This window comes from Egretta garzetta, unplaced genomic scaffold (assembly GCF_000687185.1).
Source record: "Egretta garzetta isolate BGI_Z169 unplaced genomic scaffold, ASM68718v1 scaffold706, whole genome shotgun sequence".
In the NCBI taxonomy this organism is placed as follows: Eukaryota; Metazoa; Chordata; class Aves; order Pelecaniformes; family Ardeidae; genus Egretta; species Egretta garzetta.
In genome coordinates this window covers 380,564-396,729 of record NW_009260015.1, presented here as the reverse complement: position 1 = coordinate 396,729, position 16,166 = coordinate 380,564, and the positions used below count along the sequence as shown (strand labels likewise).

The following is a 16,166-nucleotide window of genomic DNA, read 5'->3' as shown; positions in this document are numbered from 1 at the left end:
CGGGTAAAATCCAGCGGCGGGGCGATCGAAAAGGACAGCGCTTCCCAACAGCGGGGTGCAGGGGTAAAACTGGGCTGGAGAACCTGTGGAGAACCAGGTTGCGTGTGGTCGGTGCAAAGTTAGTGTCAGGATGATGTTTGCTTTAGCTTTCTGACTGTACAGAGCATGATGGATGAGAGTGTGGAGAGAGCTGGGCCTGCCTGTCCTCAGGCTTATAAAAAGCTGTCTAACTAGTTGCTGAGTGGGTAGTAGCTTACTGAGGTCACCCTCAGCCACCAAAAGCAAGTTTCTAAGCAATTCTCTTGCTTATGCTTGCAGTTTTAATGTTTTTCAGGTTCCAATGTTTTCTGCTGTTAAAGGAAGAAAGTACACTGATTTCTGTATTTCTACGTTTGTATATTTGATTTCTAGGAAATAAGCATTCAGCTGCTGTGAAGGATGAAGATGCTGCTCAAAGGTATAAATTTCTAACTAGCAAACTGGTGAGGCCGCACCTCGAATACTGTGTTCGGTTTTGGGCCCCTCACTACAAGAAGGATGTTGCATTGCTGGAGCATGTCCAGAGGAGAGCAACCAAGCTGGTGAGGGGTCTGGAACACAAGTCATACGAGGAACGGCTGAGGGAACTGGGGTTGTTTAGTCTGGAGAAGAGGAGGCTGAGGGGAGACCTGATCGCCCTCTACAGCTACCTGAAAGGAGGCTGTAGTGAGGAGGGGGTCGGCCTCTTCTCCCTGGTAACAGATGATAGGACGAGGGGGAATGGTTTGAAGCTGCGCCAGGGCAGGTTTAGGTTAGATATTAGGAAAAACTTCTTCACTGAAAGGGTTGTCAGGCTCTGGAATGGGCTGCCCAGGGAGGTGGTAGAGTCCCCATCCTTGGAGGGATCTAAAAGAAGGATAGATGAGGTGCTTAGGGACATGGTTTAGTGGTGGGATGGCAGGGTTAGGTTAAAGGTTGGACTCGATGATCTTAAAGGTCTTTTCCAACCAAAGCGATTCTATGATTCTATGATTCTATAATATGTGGCGTTCATGTTGTTTTGCCTCACTTCGAAATCGCATTTTCTGCCTCGTGTGGTTTTTTTGCTTTCTGAGTACCACAACTAACGTCAGGAGATCATCAGCATCACGCAGGCTTGTTTGGAGTGATGCTGTATAACATCTAACAGCATGCAAATATGTGCATTATATAATATGCTAAAAGTATATGAATCTAACTTCCACAGTTGTATTTCCTTAGTCTGTAGCGCTTGCTTTTTGCCATCTTAAATTCATTGCATACCTGCCATTTTTCTTTATTCACTTAAAAATCAAACTTGAGAGGAAAAAAACCACTTTCTGCCCCAGACAGCTACCTAAATATTCATTTCACTCTATGGTAGAGCTAGACTTCCAGGTAAATAGTGTAACCCTCTATCATTTAAGACAGCAGAATGCACATTGACAGCCTCTGTTGGAAGCGCTGCCAAGTGGGGATGGGAGACACCTAGTTGCTCTCTGGGTATTTGCTGACAATAGAACAGTGGCAAGATTCATGAACACTCAGGAAATCTACTATAGTGGGATTTGTTTGATTTATTCCTTCTTTTACTTTGTACCCTCACACTCAGCCTTGTCCCAGTCCTTTTTTCTTCCCACTCCTCATGTCTTATCCAGCTCCCATTCTCCTTGGCAACACTCCATGTGTTGTTTGTCCCAGACTCTTTGTCCAGCCCGTTCTGGGTTTCCCTCTCTTGCAGGAAGAGTTGGGTAACCTCGTATGGAAGTATTGCGGTGCAGTGAGTCAATACTTTTCCTGGCTGGGGTGGAAATAAAGCAAACCAAGGCTGGAAACTCCTTTGTGGTGGTTACAGAATTCCTAGTCCAGTTCCTTGTTGCTTTGTTTGGCTGACATGGTGTGATGCAGGAAAATGTAAGCTACTGTGTTTCAGAAAAAAAGATAACTATACGATTGGAGAATCATTTATGGAAATCTGCCTTCTGTGTCATTCAGTGTCTGTTCTGTTACAGGAAAGCAGCTCTGGAGGCTGCTATAAGAAAGAAGGTTGCATTTGAGAAAAAAGCATTGTGTATTGTTGAACAACTCCTGGAAGAGAACATCACTGAAGAGTTCCTTTTGAATTCTGTAGGTGTTGCACGTTTTTATACTATTTTGTATCTTGGTATTCAACCTTTTTTTTAAAGTTCCTGGAACAATTTGCTGCAGTTTAAAGTAGACAAATCATTCATTCCCTCTCTTGTGAGCTCTGATGACGATTGCCTTATTTTCATGTGTTCTGTGGGCAGTGAAAACATGGCCTAGTTTTGCAGGACTGTATACATTTATGAATCCTTGCTTTATTACCACAGCCTTTGTTTATGCCTTCTGTGGTTCTGGACTGATAGGTGAAGTATAAAAATTTAGGTCCATGTCACGTCATCTACGAATTTAGACAAAATCTCTTTAATGCCCCACAGTTTACCTGGCAGCCCAGTTTTGCTGGAATGGTGTAATGATCACTCCTGTTGAGGTTGTAAACAGGCTGGTAAATAGGTGTGCAAAACATGTAAATAGAGGAAAATGATCATAATAGGCGCAAATAGAAGCAAAATTATGAGGCTTTTCTATGTGTAAAAAGAAGTGCCCTTGTCTGTCTTCTTTCACTATTTACCTTTTTACCATTTTTTCTGTGTAGGTTCTAAATGCTGTTTATTAAACTTACCAGATAACTGTCATAAAATTAAAATACTTAGTTATTTGAGATGTTTTGAGTAGGAAAAATGACAGGTTTTCCAGTATCTGTGCTGAACTTTTTTCTTGTCATTTTAGGGAAAATTTATTACTCCATCTCACTATAAAGACATTGTTGATGAACGGTCTATCATCAAACTATGTGGTTATCCTCTATGTCAAAATAAGCTGGAAAATGTAAGTTGCTTTTTATTAATGCTGTTATCGTAAGAATCTCTTCACGATTTTTATTCTCTCGCATTTTTTTTTTTTATTTTAAACTTACAATATTAAACATAGATTAAAATACTGTCACGTAATGGGCCAGGCATCATGTAATTCCATTTCAGTGTAATCCTTCTGAAGTAAAAGGTAAAATTTGATCAGTTGACAGCCATTACTGTGTGACAGAATCAGTTAGCGTCTACTTTGGCAGTGGTAAAGATGAATGAGGTATGGCTTCATGGCCATCCTTTGTGCATGCAGAAACTTTCTAATCTTGTTTCTTCTTCAGTGTAGCTACGTATCTCTGAGAAGGATTAAAGTGAAAAAATAATACGGTGCAGGGGTATCACTATGCGAATGCATATACATCTGCTCTAAAACTGTGTGTTACCTGTGTCAAAATCATAATCACGCTTATTTAAGTATGGTGTGTCGGAGCTTAAGCAGAACTCAAGAGTTCGGTTAGATAACCTGTGATGTAATACCAGTTGTGGTACATCTGATTATCTGAAAAAAATCTACTCAAGTACAAAAAAATTTACCATCTTGGACTTCATATGTCCCCACAGAAATTCACTTGGAAACTGTATTGGATTTTATGTAATTTCCTCTCAGGGTTTGTCTGGGTAGTGGTGGGGGCCTCTGACAGCACAGTCTCATGTGCATATAAATAGATATGGATTAAAGAAGGACCTGTCTGAAATTGCCCAACACTTATGCTCGAGTAAAGTTTCTACCACGGCAGCTCCATTGTTTTATGTTCGGTGCTAGCTTTCTTGTAGATCTGAAGTTGTCTTTTACTGATAGTGAGATGTAAATGATTAGAGATAAACTGCCGTTCTTACATCTGAGAAGGTACAATATCAAAAGAATTGAGAGAAAAGGTGGTCATAGATGCAATTCAGTTAAAACAGAACGTATTGCATGTATTAAAAATATGTGAATTAAGAATGAAGTTTTCTGTAAAGTCATGATGGAAGCAACAGTCTTGCTGATGAAAGCATATTGTTTTAGGTGCCAAAACAGAAGTACAGAATTTCAACAAAAACAAACAGAGTTTATGATATCACTGAAAGAAAGGTACGGTAACAAGTCTGTTTCTAAAATGTATTTAATATTGTCTCAACATCAGAAATGCGTTTTGTAACAGCATTCATACAGTGGCTTGATTCAGAGCCAATACGTTTGGGTTTTATGAAGATAATTTTCATGAACTGTTAGAATATGAAGTTTTTTGTGCATTTCAGTTTCTAGATGCTCTCTTTAGAAAGACAAAAACCCCACTTACTTTCTTTTCTAAATTTAAACATAACATGGAAAGTTGTACTTGGATAGCAGTTTGAATGTGGTACAGCTGATCTGTTAAAGACATTTGTGAAGAAGTATTTTCTATTTTGCTCCAGTACAGCCAGTGAGCTTTAGTGTAGGGTCAAAGTGTGCATCCTTTTCATTCACTGAAGTTTGTAGTAGTGTAATGCAAGTTATGTCTTATGCTTTCCTTAGTGTGACTACCTTTAGGGTTCTTTTCTGAGGACTTTTCAACACAAAACCTATCTCTTCACAAAGTCTTTTTCTTTCTTTAGAGCATATTCATGCATGTGGTTGAGTAAAAGTCGTCTTTGCCTGCTCACAGGTTATGCAATCACCTACAGGTGCTTATACACTAAATTGTAGGATAAATGTTTCTAGTTCCAAAACAAATTTCTTCAGTGTCATTAGTATACATTCCTTTCCTCTGCTTACAACTCTGGGACACAGAAAATTCTGGGAATTGATTTCTCAAGCTAGTAAGCAAGACTCCGAGAAGAAGTGGGATGTTTTGTCTTGTTCCCTGATGCAAGTGTGCAAGTTAATTTTTCAAAGATACTGCAGAATTTTAGGTGTTGTTCTGAGTGTTGCAAAATCTTCCAAGTTCTGTCACCAACCAAAATATTCAGTGTATAACACCTGAATTTTAGTGCATGTCTTTATGACCATCTTGTTAGGTTAGGGATTGCTCTTTGAACAATTCTGGGTTTTTTTTAATTATTGTTGTGTAGAATTCAACACTGGTGGGATAATAAAGAGTGCAAAAAGCAGAAAAGTGGGGGAAAAAGAAGCAGCTTCAAGTGGCTACTGGGGAATGGGATAGACCTATTTCATAGTTTTGGTTTCTCAGGTGAATTAAAAACCTGGTCATAGGCCTAAAAAGAAATGTAAATTGGTACTTAAATTTTACAGGCATAAAAACAATGGCTTTTGTACCTTTCTATGAGTACTGAAGTTGTATTTAGTCATATTTTCTTGCTTTCTCTCTCATTTCCAGTGCTTTTGCAGCAACTTTTGCTATAAAGCATCTAAATATTTTGAAGCTCAAATTTCTAAAAGTCCAGTATGGATGCGAGAAGAAGAGAAGTAAGTATAACCTTGTACATTCATTGCTGCTTTTGAGAATATTACTTTCTCTATACAAGCTGCAATGCTAAATAATTAGCTGCAGTGCATCAAAATGATTAGGCTGAAGCAGAGGTAACTGGTGTTAACATGTTAGCTTAGTGTGGTGTTCATTTTGAAAGTGGTGTTGCCATATTGATCTCAGTAATTGACATGACTCAGTACTACTCCTGTTTACTGAGTAGATGTGACCATGTTAGTTTAGAGGGCAGACTAGTCAAAAGTAATAGTCAACTCCTGTTAACTTTAAAATATACTTATTAGGATTGGATTTTTACAAATCATACAACGTACAGGATGAATTCATCTTATCCTGTTAAAGGAGATCTTCTAATTTTAGCACAGCACTTGGCATTGGTCTTGAGGTTATACTGGGAATGCTTGCAACTGAAAGCAAACTGTAACATGCAGAGTTTCTTTATCCTGCCTAAAACTCTTAATTTCAGATTGTCCGCTTCCTGCTGTTACTGCAGTACGCATTTTGGAACAGCGTGATGCGGTCCATGTTCATAGGTTAGGAAACATAGGCTTGCAAATAATGAATTGAGCCAATGGGTGTCACTGTTTAACAATAAATACTTGCCTAGAGACTGTTCAGATGAATTTATTCAGCTTTTGTTCTCAAAGGCACTACTTTTCATAGTCCTCTCGTTTTCAACAAAAGAAAGTAGCTGAAATTATATGTGTGAGCTTGGGTTTCACAGTTCAGATCAGTCATATGAAATACCTGACGGATGAGAGAAGAGGTTTAGAGCAGCCTGATCTGATCTGAGGGATTCTAGTAGGTAAAACTAGTCTCTTCATTAAATGTTTAAGTAAGCTTACCAGTATTTTTGTGCTCTTGTTTTGCTGTCTTTAAAGAAAGTATTTCTAAAATCTCCCTTTATTCTTAAAATTGAAACTGTATAGTTCTGATATGCCTGATATAGTTAATTATTTATGCTGGGGAGGGGGAGGTAAGGCGGTATTTTCAAAAAACAAACAAAACCCCAGATAGTTCATGGCTAGGTATGTCTGTTTGCTCAACCTCATATATGTGCACACAGTGATAAAAGTTTACACATTAGGATATCTGAAATTCTTCTGACAGAAAAGACTACAACTTCCACTTAAAACTCTGAAGAAGAGTTATATGGAGTTAGTAATTTAAATCATTGTATATTATCCCCTTTAGTTTCCAAACTCGATTCATTCATATGAGTGGTGCAGCTTTCATCTTTTTAAACCTGTGGGGTTTTTTGTATACTGTCTGAGAGGTGTTGATGCGTTGGCTTGCATTTAGTGCATGCTTAAGAGGTTTTCTTTCATTCATAGGACAGATGGGTGAGGATTTCAAAATTTAGTATTGAATAAAATGGATAGCATTGTGATGCTGCCTCATGACTGAATTGAAGCAGATTAACTGCAAGGAGAACTTTGGAAAGAAACCCATCAGAATTTGTTTAGTTATGGTTCTTAGAGTTTCTGGAAACCTTTGAACTCCATTTTCCTAAAGCAGTATAATTTGATAGCCTAATTTTTAACACAGTACAATTTTTAAAAAGTAAAGACATCCTGAATGTTCATATTTTTTGCATTAATTTGGAGCGTTTTCCTATAGACGGCCCAGAATTGTTTTACTGTAGGAACTTTGTGTCACACAAGGATCTTGGCATGTTTACTTTGTTGAAGAGGAGACCGAAAGGTGATCTGAAAGCAGTCTACAACTACTTGAAAAAAAAGTTACAAAGATTACAGAGCCAAGCTATTCTTGGTTGATGGCAGAAAACTTAACAAGGGGTGATGGTCACAAATTAGCACATGGATGGTTCAGGTTAGACAGTGGGAAAAAAACATTGCACTAAGGTTATGGTGGAATGAAACAGGATAGTCAGCAGTATTTTGAAATCTCCATCTTTGGAGGTTTTCAGGATTTAAACTTCATAAATTTGTGGCTGACCTAATCTAGTGCTGGTGACAATTGCATTACAAGCAGGAGGTCAGACTAGAGACCTCCAGTGGTCCTTTCTGACTAACATTTGTGTGACTTGCTGATTCTGTAAATGTTGTTCCACATAACAGCATCGTGCTGCAGGCACGCAAGTCGTGCTCTGTGAACGCGTATGTGTAAACCTGCTCTCACTAATCCTGCTTTGAACAGGGGGGGTTGGACTAGAAGATCCTCAGATGTCTCTTCCAACCTCAGCTATGTATTTTATGTATTAGTGTGTATTTCAAGAGCATTGATTTAGCAGGAAAATCTTCATTCTGTATCTTCTTCTTGCAGACCACCAGACATAGAGCTGCTGAAGGAGGGACAGAGGTACAATGAACAATAATTTTTTGTTATATGCACTTTCGGTTAGAAATATTAGCATCATATCAGGTGAAAGGGGAATCTCTGATTTCCTGTGTTGTAGACAAGACCTTATTAGAGCCTACACAAAGGGTTATTTGTCTTGTTTAGTTTTTTCCTTTGTGATTCTAAAACAGCATATTTGATCTGTATGATTTAGTGTACAGCTGCTCTTGTCCTGTATGTCTTAATTGAGCCTGTTGAAATCTGAAACAAATACACTGTTTGGACTTTGCATATTTTAAATCATCTATTCTTTATCAAGAAAATGGTACCAATTACATGTGATGAAAGCTTCTGTGCTTCTTAATCTAAAATATCTATATCGGCTAAAATGAAATCACACTATTCTGTCATCTCTCTGTACCTTGCTGTGTATTGTGACTCTTTGTTTGTTTTCTTTTGCAACACATGTCCATTAGGTGGCAAACTTACATGTGCTAAAACCAGCTCTGTTGTCCCCCTGATTTTAGTGTATTATATTCATATATATGTTAAGATGCCTATCTTAATTTTAAAATTGCACTATTCATCGTGCTAAGTCTCACATTATTCTGTTGTCTTTAATATCTTATTTACTATTCTTTTCTAACTGCCAATAAGCAACTGAGAATTCACTTCTCTAAATAGTGTCTATACTCGTCTTCTTGACTGCAGAACATTACAACTCTTTGAGTCCGAGAAGGCTTTTAGAAGAGCAGCCATGATTCTTAGAGCAAAAAAAGTACACTTCTATTATAAGGGAAAAACGCTTTATTTATCTTTCTTATACAAGAATGAAAAGCTATTACAGGTAACACCCATTTCTTACTTCATTGATAGCTTGAATTTTCTGTTACAGTGGACAGTCTGGAGAAGAGGTGAAACTATGTGATGAAGCGATTAAAGCTTTTGACATTGAAAATCCTAGGATACCTTCAAATCCACGTGAATCTGGTTCTCATGACACAGCCAGTGACAGCAGTAGTGATACTGAACAAGAATTTGTTTCTTCTGTCCTACCAGGAAGTCAGTCAAGTTCAGCCACTTTTGCAAAGCAACTGCACAGAAACAGCATCCTCAAAAAGAAGCATGCTCAGGAATTCTATTCCAGCCCTAAAACTGAAGACTCGGATGTCGTAGAAGCCACTGAACGACTATCTCATTGTAAATTAGATGCTCAGGATGAAATGTATGCTTGCTCTGTTCATAATAAAATAACTGCAGCGCCTTCAGAAAATACTACTGTGGGAAAATCAAGTGCTTCAGAAAACTATGAAAACACCTGTAGCGGTTCACAGATAGTTTTTCTAGGTGTGAGCAAAAGAGGGGCAGAACATCTTAAAAGAATGCTAGCTAACTTAAGAGAACATAAAACTGAACTGAGGGATCCAGTCAATTCCAAAGGCAGTTTATTAGAAGTGCTTAAGCAAACACTTATGGAATGGAGAACTGAGGAAACTTTAAAATTTCTCTATGGCCCAAACTACACTTCTGTATGCTCATCAGAATGCGTATCATCTGCCCACCAGGAGAGTGAAGAACTTGATGAGGATGACTTAGATGCAGCTGAAGATCTTAACGCTGTTGCCGTAGGAGAGTCTGAAAACAGTCTGAACTATTCTTTACCTTTCACAAGCCCAGGTGGAATAGTTAAGCCGGTGCCTAGTTACGAAAAGTTAAAAGAAGAAACAGAGTTCCTAGAACTCCGAGTAAAAGAGTTCTATAAAGGAAAGTGCGTCTTGGCTGAAGAGGCGGTGACACATGCACAAGCAGAGGAACATCCAAGCAAAGACAAAGTAAGTGTCCAGTGGAATAGCATTGAGGCTGTATGAAGCCTGCCTTCAAAGAATAATTACAGGCTGTTTGTTTCTGTCATCATAAGTGGAATGGCCAAGGTAACATCAAGCTATTAATGTAAAAAAAAACAGTAAAAGGAAGGTTGGATAGATTCACAACAATCCCATAAGGCTGAGGAATCGTATTTTCATATGGTAAGAATGAGTTTGTGTGACTGTTTGGGACCCGTTCAATTCTGATAGCTGTTTTTCAGTTTGTGAAGCATGAAGGTAAGGAAGTTTTACTTAGGTGAAACAGTCGTAAGACAGAGTAGACTTTGGTGAGGAGGGAGCATGTTTGGTGGGGTTTTGTCCTCCCTCTTTGATTCATTAATACAGTTTTTATTTAATGATTTTTTGCCTTTTATTCATGACAGGGTATACTTGAGATGGGATTTCTTTCTTCTCTTGAGTCAGACTAGATCTGTGGCATTACTTGTTGTTAAAATTCTCTGAATTGGGACCTGTTGATTTGTTTGGATACGTTGCTGCAATCTAGACAATTTGGAAAAAGAGGATTTGCAGACCGCAAGAAATAGAGCGGTCTGAGATTTTAGTCTTTCCGGGTCAGACAAGCCAGCTGACAGCAGCCGGATCACCTTGTCACTACTGTGAAAACATTATGCCAACTAGGCTAGGTAGGTTGTACTTTGTACTGGCACATGAAATTGCTTTTTTTTTTTAAAGTTCAAGTGTGATATTAACATCAGAGGGTATAATTTTCATAATGCTGCTGCTTGTAAAACAAAGCTATTACATTGCTTCTTGGAAAAAGTTTACTCTGCACTAAGTTTGGAAGGAATTCACCATTAGTTGAATTGAAGTATCTATCATAGGGAAGAGGAAAAGTAGGTTGTGTATGTACTGTATGTCGGGTCACATTAAGCAAACTTCTGTCCGTTAAGAAATTACTGGTTGGGGCTTTTTTCTATCCAGAGATAAGAGTTTTCTTATGTTTAAACATTTATTGATAAGCTGTGACTATTTTGATGCATTGACTGTAATGAAATGCTAGGTTATAGCTGTTAAAGTTTTTTGTCTAATACAGGATGATCAACAGGAAGATCTCACTTTCCCACTTGTTGATTCAAATGCACAAATGCAGATTAGAAAGCGAATTGTCCTTGAAAAACTGAGAAAAGCGTAAGTATCCTTTACTTTGGTAAATACCAAGCTGAAGCTGGTGCTCCTTCTTCATCATTTTAAGAAACAAACACTATGCAGGGACGTTCTGGCTTTTTCTAGGTGGCCTTAGTCATAACTTAAACCTATTACTGCCCTAAAGAATATATTTATTTCTGAGACAATCATCTGTGGTATAGTTGCAGGTGTTGGTTTGCACAGCCTGCTGAGGCAGATGTCAGAATCTCTCTACTAAGGTGTTCTCTAGAAGAAACCTGTCCCTTCCTACAAGCATTAGAGCTCGTAGTTGACAGCAATCCAGGCTGGCATGACAGCATGTTCCCACTCTTCAGTAGTTGGCAGAAGTCAACACAATTGTGCCATTACATTGATGATTTCTGTGGGTTTTGGATCTAAATGTTGGCATAACACATGGAGCTTAAAATGAGAATATGTGCTTAAAAAAAAAAAAAAAAAATTCCACAGCAAGCCCACTGTTTATCATCCTTGTTGCCCTCAGTTGTCTGGAAATAATCTAAACTATTCAGATTCTTGTAAGTTGTTTAAAAGCAGATTCTGACGGCCATAAAATATGAAATATTTAAACAGCTGTATGTACCAACTGCTCAAGTCTAAACTGAAAAACTTGAAGTTGATTGGGAGGAGTGCAAATATTTGTCCTATACATTAAGCATACTGTTACTGGTAAACAAATATACACAGAAGGAAGTGGTGTTTTCAAACCTCTTAATAGTTTAAGCAAAGGTCTTGCTGGAATTGTTTCTAGTCCATGCTTAGATGTCTCTATCAGTATGCCTCTAGATGCAACCATTAAAGGCCCTCAGAGTTGAATCTTAAAAGTCTCCAAACGCCAGACTTTTTTCACATACATAAAAGGGCTTTGGAGTCCCAGAAAAGAAATTAAGGCATCTCTGCTGTAGCTGTTAAAATTATTAACATTGTTAAATGTTAAAATTATTGTCAAAGTTGAGAAGACCTTGAAAACACTCCTGTTGTTAAGGCAATGCAGATAAATGAGTGTTTGAAGGCCATGATTGCGGTGTTTTTGTTAGGGGTATTTTGCTTTTCTGTGGTTGTAGTTTGTGTTAGCAAGCCAAACTAGATCTTTCAGAAGCTTTTTTTAAACTAAAAAACCCCCCCCACAACCAAAACACCCACCCAAGACCCCCCTAAAACTCCATTCTGTTTCTCTCTACCTGCAACAAGTGTGGACAGGCCACAAACATGGAATCAAACCATGCTGCAAAAAAGGTGGCTATCTCTGGTCTTTCTGTAAATGTCACATAGATTCCAAGGTCTGCTGCTGTATGGTAAAGCAGTTTCTCTGCTCCTTCAAATTTTCCCACAAGTTTGTCAAGTCATTTTCTGCTTCTAGAAAAATTTCTGTTGAACCTCAAAGTCTGGCACTCTGTGAACAGAAGATAAGAAAGACAGAATGGTTTTTTTCTTCGTTTCTTCAAAGGTTTTTTTCTTGACTATCCCCTTCTTTTGTTGGTCTTTCTAAATTTTGAGAGGTGATGCAGTAGGTCTGTCACACTCAAGTGAGAGAGGCAATTTTCGTTGTGATAAAGCGATGATTTCTTGGTGCGCTCAGATGAAATCAGTGGGAATATGAATATGCACAGCATCGTAAGAGTCCTGTGCTCAGTTTTTGTACCACATGCAGTGATTTAAGGGAGAATAGAAATGAGTCTTCCAGCAACATTGATGCACTATGCACATATATGCGTATAAATGTAAATAACTGGATATTCAAATGCAAGAGGATATTAACTATTAAACAAGTAAACAGAGGCAAAAGTTTTATCCTAAATGTGAAAAACGATGCATGTTATTTACAGCATCTGGGGATACTGACAACTAGTTAAAGAGTATGTGCGGCTTGACGTGTGCTGTATCAATTTTTACGCACGGTCAAGTAGGGAGGCAATCTGTCTTTTTCTTTTCTTTTTAAATTTTCTGATTACCCTACTATCATCTTGATTCCAACTATCAGGCTTACAGTGGGATGTTATTTCTGTTGCATCTATGTGAGTCTGAGGTTAACAGATATATTCTCTGTGCAAACCTCATTTAGATATGTAGTTTCCTTCTGTATTGTTTTTGAACTAAGTAAATATGAGTATTTGAAGCTCATTTAGATATGTAGTTTCCTTCTGTATTGTTGTTTTTGAACCAAGTAAATATAAGTACTTGAAACATTTATGAGGCCTGGAATTCTAATTCTCATAATGTAAACACTTTGATTTTTTGGTAAGAATGTCTTGTCAGAACTGAATTGTGAAGTTAAGTATGCATGTAAAACTATATTTAATTTCTTCTTTTTTTACACTTTTTTTTTTACACTTTTAGTTTACACTGAACTAGAGGGTCTTATTTTTAAAAACAAGCTATTGTAAAGTGAAGGTGTTGCCCAGACACCACTTACAGGAATCTGAAATATAAACTACAGGCCTGATCTGCTGCACAAAAGTCAATCTCTCTTTCTTTTTATTAACTTTCACGAGCTTTGGTGGAAGTCCTACTTGAGAAGAAATGAGGAAGAGAGGAAAATGCATATTGACCGGGGTCTTTTGCCTTCCAGATTACCTGCAGTTTTGGGCCCTCTTCAGATTACTCCAGGTGATGTTTACACAGAGCTAAAAAACCTTGTCAAAACTTTCCGGTGAGTACTGGTCTTTATTTAGAGATTCTCCTTGATTGATTAATTAAACATGCTGTTGAATGATTTGTGATTTGGGCACAGAAAGGGCCCCACTGCAGATTTGCCCTTTTCTAGCTGTGTGTTCATGTAGGTAATGCCACATTCCCTGTGGACTAACAAGTCAACCCTTTCCCTGCTCCTGCCAGTGGCTAGGTCACCAGGAGTATTTGTAGATTTTTAAAAACTAGGCCAGTGGTCTCCGGAGGATGATGGTGAGTCTTTTAAAGGTTCTGCTACCTCGTCACCTCCTATTAAGCGTGAGTTTCTGAGATCTGTCGCTTTCTTTTGCTCTGGCTCCCTACAGCCAGGCTAAATGGTTGTAATGTGGTTAATAATTGGTACCACTAACTTCTAGAGCCAGGAAGAAGGTCCAGTTTGACCTGTGCAATTCTTGATTTCAAGGGGAAATAGATCTAGTGGAGACTTTATCACCACAGATGAAGCTTCTGCTTCACTCAGAAGCACTAAGGACAGTATCTAGAAACATTGGGATAAAGAAGGAGGGCAAACAGAACGGTGGTAACTTCTCTGAACATTTTTAGGTTTTCTTTGGGATGCAACTCTCATAACTTGGACCTCGATCATGTCCTGCATCTTGAAGTATTGTCAGGAAAAGGAGCAACAACAGTTGCTAACTCTGTGTATGTTGTCACTCTCGAAACTTCTCCCCTCCACATCCTGCATGAGGTTTACATGTAAATTTTCCAAAAGTCACTCATGTGGTGTTTGCCACAATGAATCAAGCCTTTGGTGAACAGAAGCCGAGCTCTACCTGATTCTTTATGATTTATCTGACATCTGGGAGAACACCACTAAAACACAGATCTCTATATGCAGGATTTCTTACCATGGAGGATACTCTTTTCCTTTCTAGTGACTCTGTGCATGACCTCTTTTATTTAAAAGAATTGTTAGTGTTTGAACTTGATTCTGTAATTGCAGTCTTTTAAGTTGTTAAACTTTTATTTTAATAACAACACTGAAACCAGGGAAGATATTTTTGGTTATATTGGAGCAGCATGCATATACTGTACATATACCTACTATTTGAATAAGATCTTTGTGTCTTAAAACAGTTTTGTTGCTCTGCAGTCTAAATGCTTAATAGTCACTTTAGCTTATGGATTGATAGAACTGGAAAAACTACACTTGGTCTCTTTCAATCTACTTTTGTATGATTGATTATGTACGAAGTCCTGAAAGTTCTCAAAAGTAGAACTTCTATTTTAAATAATGTTTGCTATTCAAAGACAATGTGGCCTGAACATGAAATTTTAAAAGTGGTTTATAGCAAAGGAGCCTTGAAGCCAAAATGGACTTCTAAAAACTTATATATGTACACACCCATGGATTTACAGAGTGGAACCAAATCTAATTAATTTGGACTTTGATCCCAATACCTGGCTCGTGTAGCAATAATTTATCATATTTTAAAAGTCTCCCCGATACATTTCTGATTGCTCAGATAACACTTTGTGAGTTTATTTTTAAGTCTTTTTTTGGTTGGTTGGTTGGTTTGGGGTTTTTGTTTTGTTTTGTTAGGAAGTAAGTTGAAGGTAATGGTAGCAAGTTCTTAGGGCTCTCTTGCTATGAGGATTCCAGATAAATTGCTTAGAAACTCTGCGCTTTGGGCAGGGGATGTTTGAAGACAGCTGTGGGCACTATGCAAGAATTTGTAAGTGCCTTTCTTTCTCTCTCTCTCTCAAAATAAATGGACTTCTGTTGTCACTGTTAGTAAAGTAATACAAAAATAAAGGAAACAGAGAACCAATGAAAACCTTTGGGCCCTTTCCTGCATTTCTGATACGGAAGGGTCTGTTGATGCACAAAAGCTAGCTCATGCATATTAAGGTGAAGGCATAGTTTTGAATCTCCAGTTCTGTGCGTAGGTTTAAATTTACTTAATATGAGTATTAGGTTGGAATGATTTTAGGTTGAATGCTTTGGCAGGGGGACCTGGGATAGATTTTAAATAGTATTTATATTTGCAGGGTATAGAAATTTAAATGTTACTTACTTTGTTAACGTGGTTGAAATGTTTAATGATTATGCAGGGAGCACTGACAAATGCTAGTGCTCTTTCCTGCTTTTTGTACTGGAAATATTTCATGCTGAAGAACTTGCCAAAGAGGATAGAAGATAAAACACATGGCTGTAGTAGAGCTTAGCTGAAGAAGGGTAAAAGAGCATGTGGTGAACTAAGAAACAACAATTTTCAGCTCCATTGATTTTTAAAGGAACACTTGCAGTTCAGCCTCCTTTGGGCAGCATTTTATTCAATCACCACTGCTGGGAAACGCACTAGCGGTATCTCAAGAGACATTTTAGAATGGTTAGAGCTCTTCCCAAACAAAGTCCCTCAGTGCCTGTAAGCTTTTGTTACGAAAACTGAGATGTCAAATAATTCTCCAGAGTGTGTAAGGGCACTTTGTTAAAAGATCAAGAGAAAATTAGCTATTTATATATAAATCGAGGCTAAGTGATCATGTTTGTGAATGTGCGGTTGGGTTTTTTTAAGCGTAATATTTCATATTTAAAATAGAATTTCATCCATATTTAGGGTTGCAAGTATTTTAATTCCCTTTATGGAGCTTATAATTGGCATTGAACTCTGTCAATGAATATGATATAGTTGTTACCTAAAGATCTGTTCAAGACTTTTTATTACAGCTTTGTCTTATCTTGTTTCCGAGACAGTATTTTAGCTTTTAAATATGTATTGTGAGAGAATGTTATCTAGTGCATATACACTCACTAATAGGCTTTTACCTATTATCCTTGTGAAGTGGAATTTTAGGTT

General features: G+C 37.9%; 1 protein-coding gene across 1 annotated transcript in view; it reads left to right on the top strand.

The window, feature by feature from the left end:
* RPAP2 (RNA polymerase II associated protein 2) overlaps positions 1–16,166 on the top strand; it is a 42,916-nt gene that overhangs the window by 1,375 nt on the left and 25,375 nt on the right. Inside the window, exons 2-11 of the mRNA XM_009640615.2 lie at positions 15–118; positions 412–457; positions 2,010–2,124; positions 2,809–2,907; positions 3,949–4,014; positions 5,240–5,328; positions 7,634–7,669; positions 8,544–9,480; positions 10,568–10,662; positions 13,247–13,327. Coding sequence (XP_009638910.2) covers positions 15–118; positions 412–457; positions 2,010–2,124; positions 2,809–2,907; positions 3,949–4,014; positions 5,240–5,328; positions 7,634–7,669; positions 8,544–9,480; positions 10,568–10,662; positions 13,247–13,327 — 1,668 coding nt within the window. The remainder of the gene's footprint in view (positions 1–14; positions 119–411; positions 458–2,009; positions 2,125–2,808; positions 2,908–3,948; positions 4,015–5,239; positions 5,329–7,633; positions 7,670–8,543; positions 9,481–10,567; positions 10,663–13,246; positions 13,328–16,166) is intronic.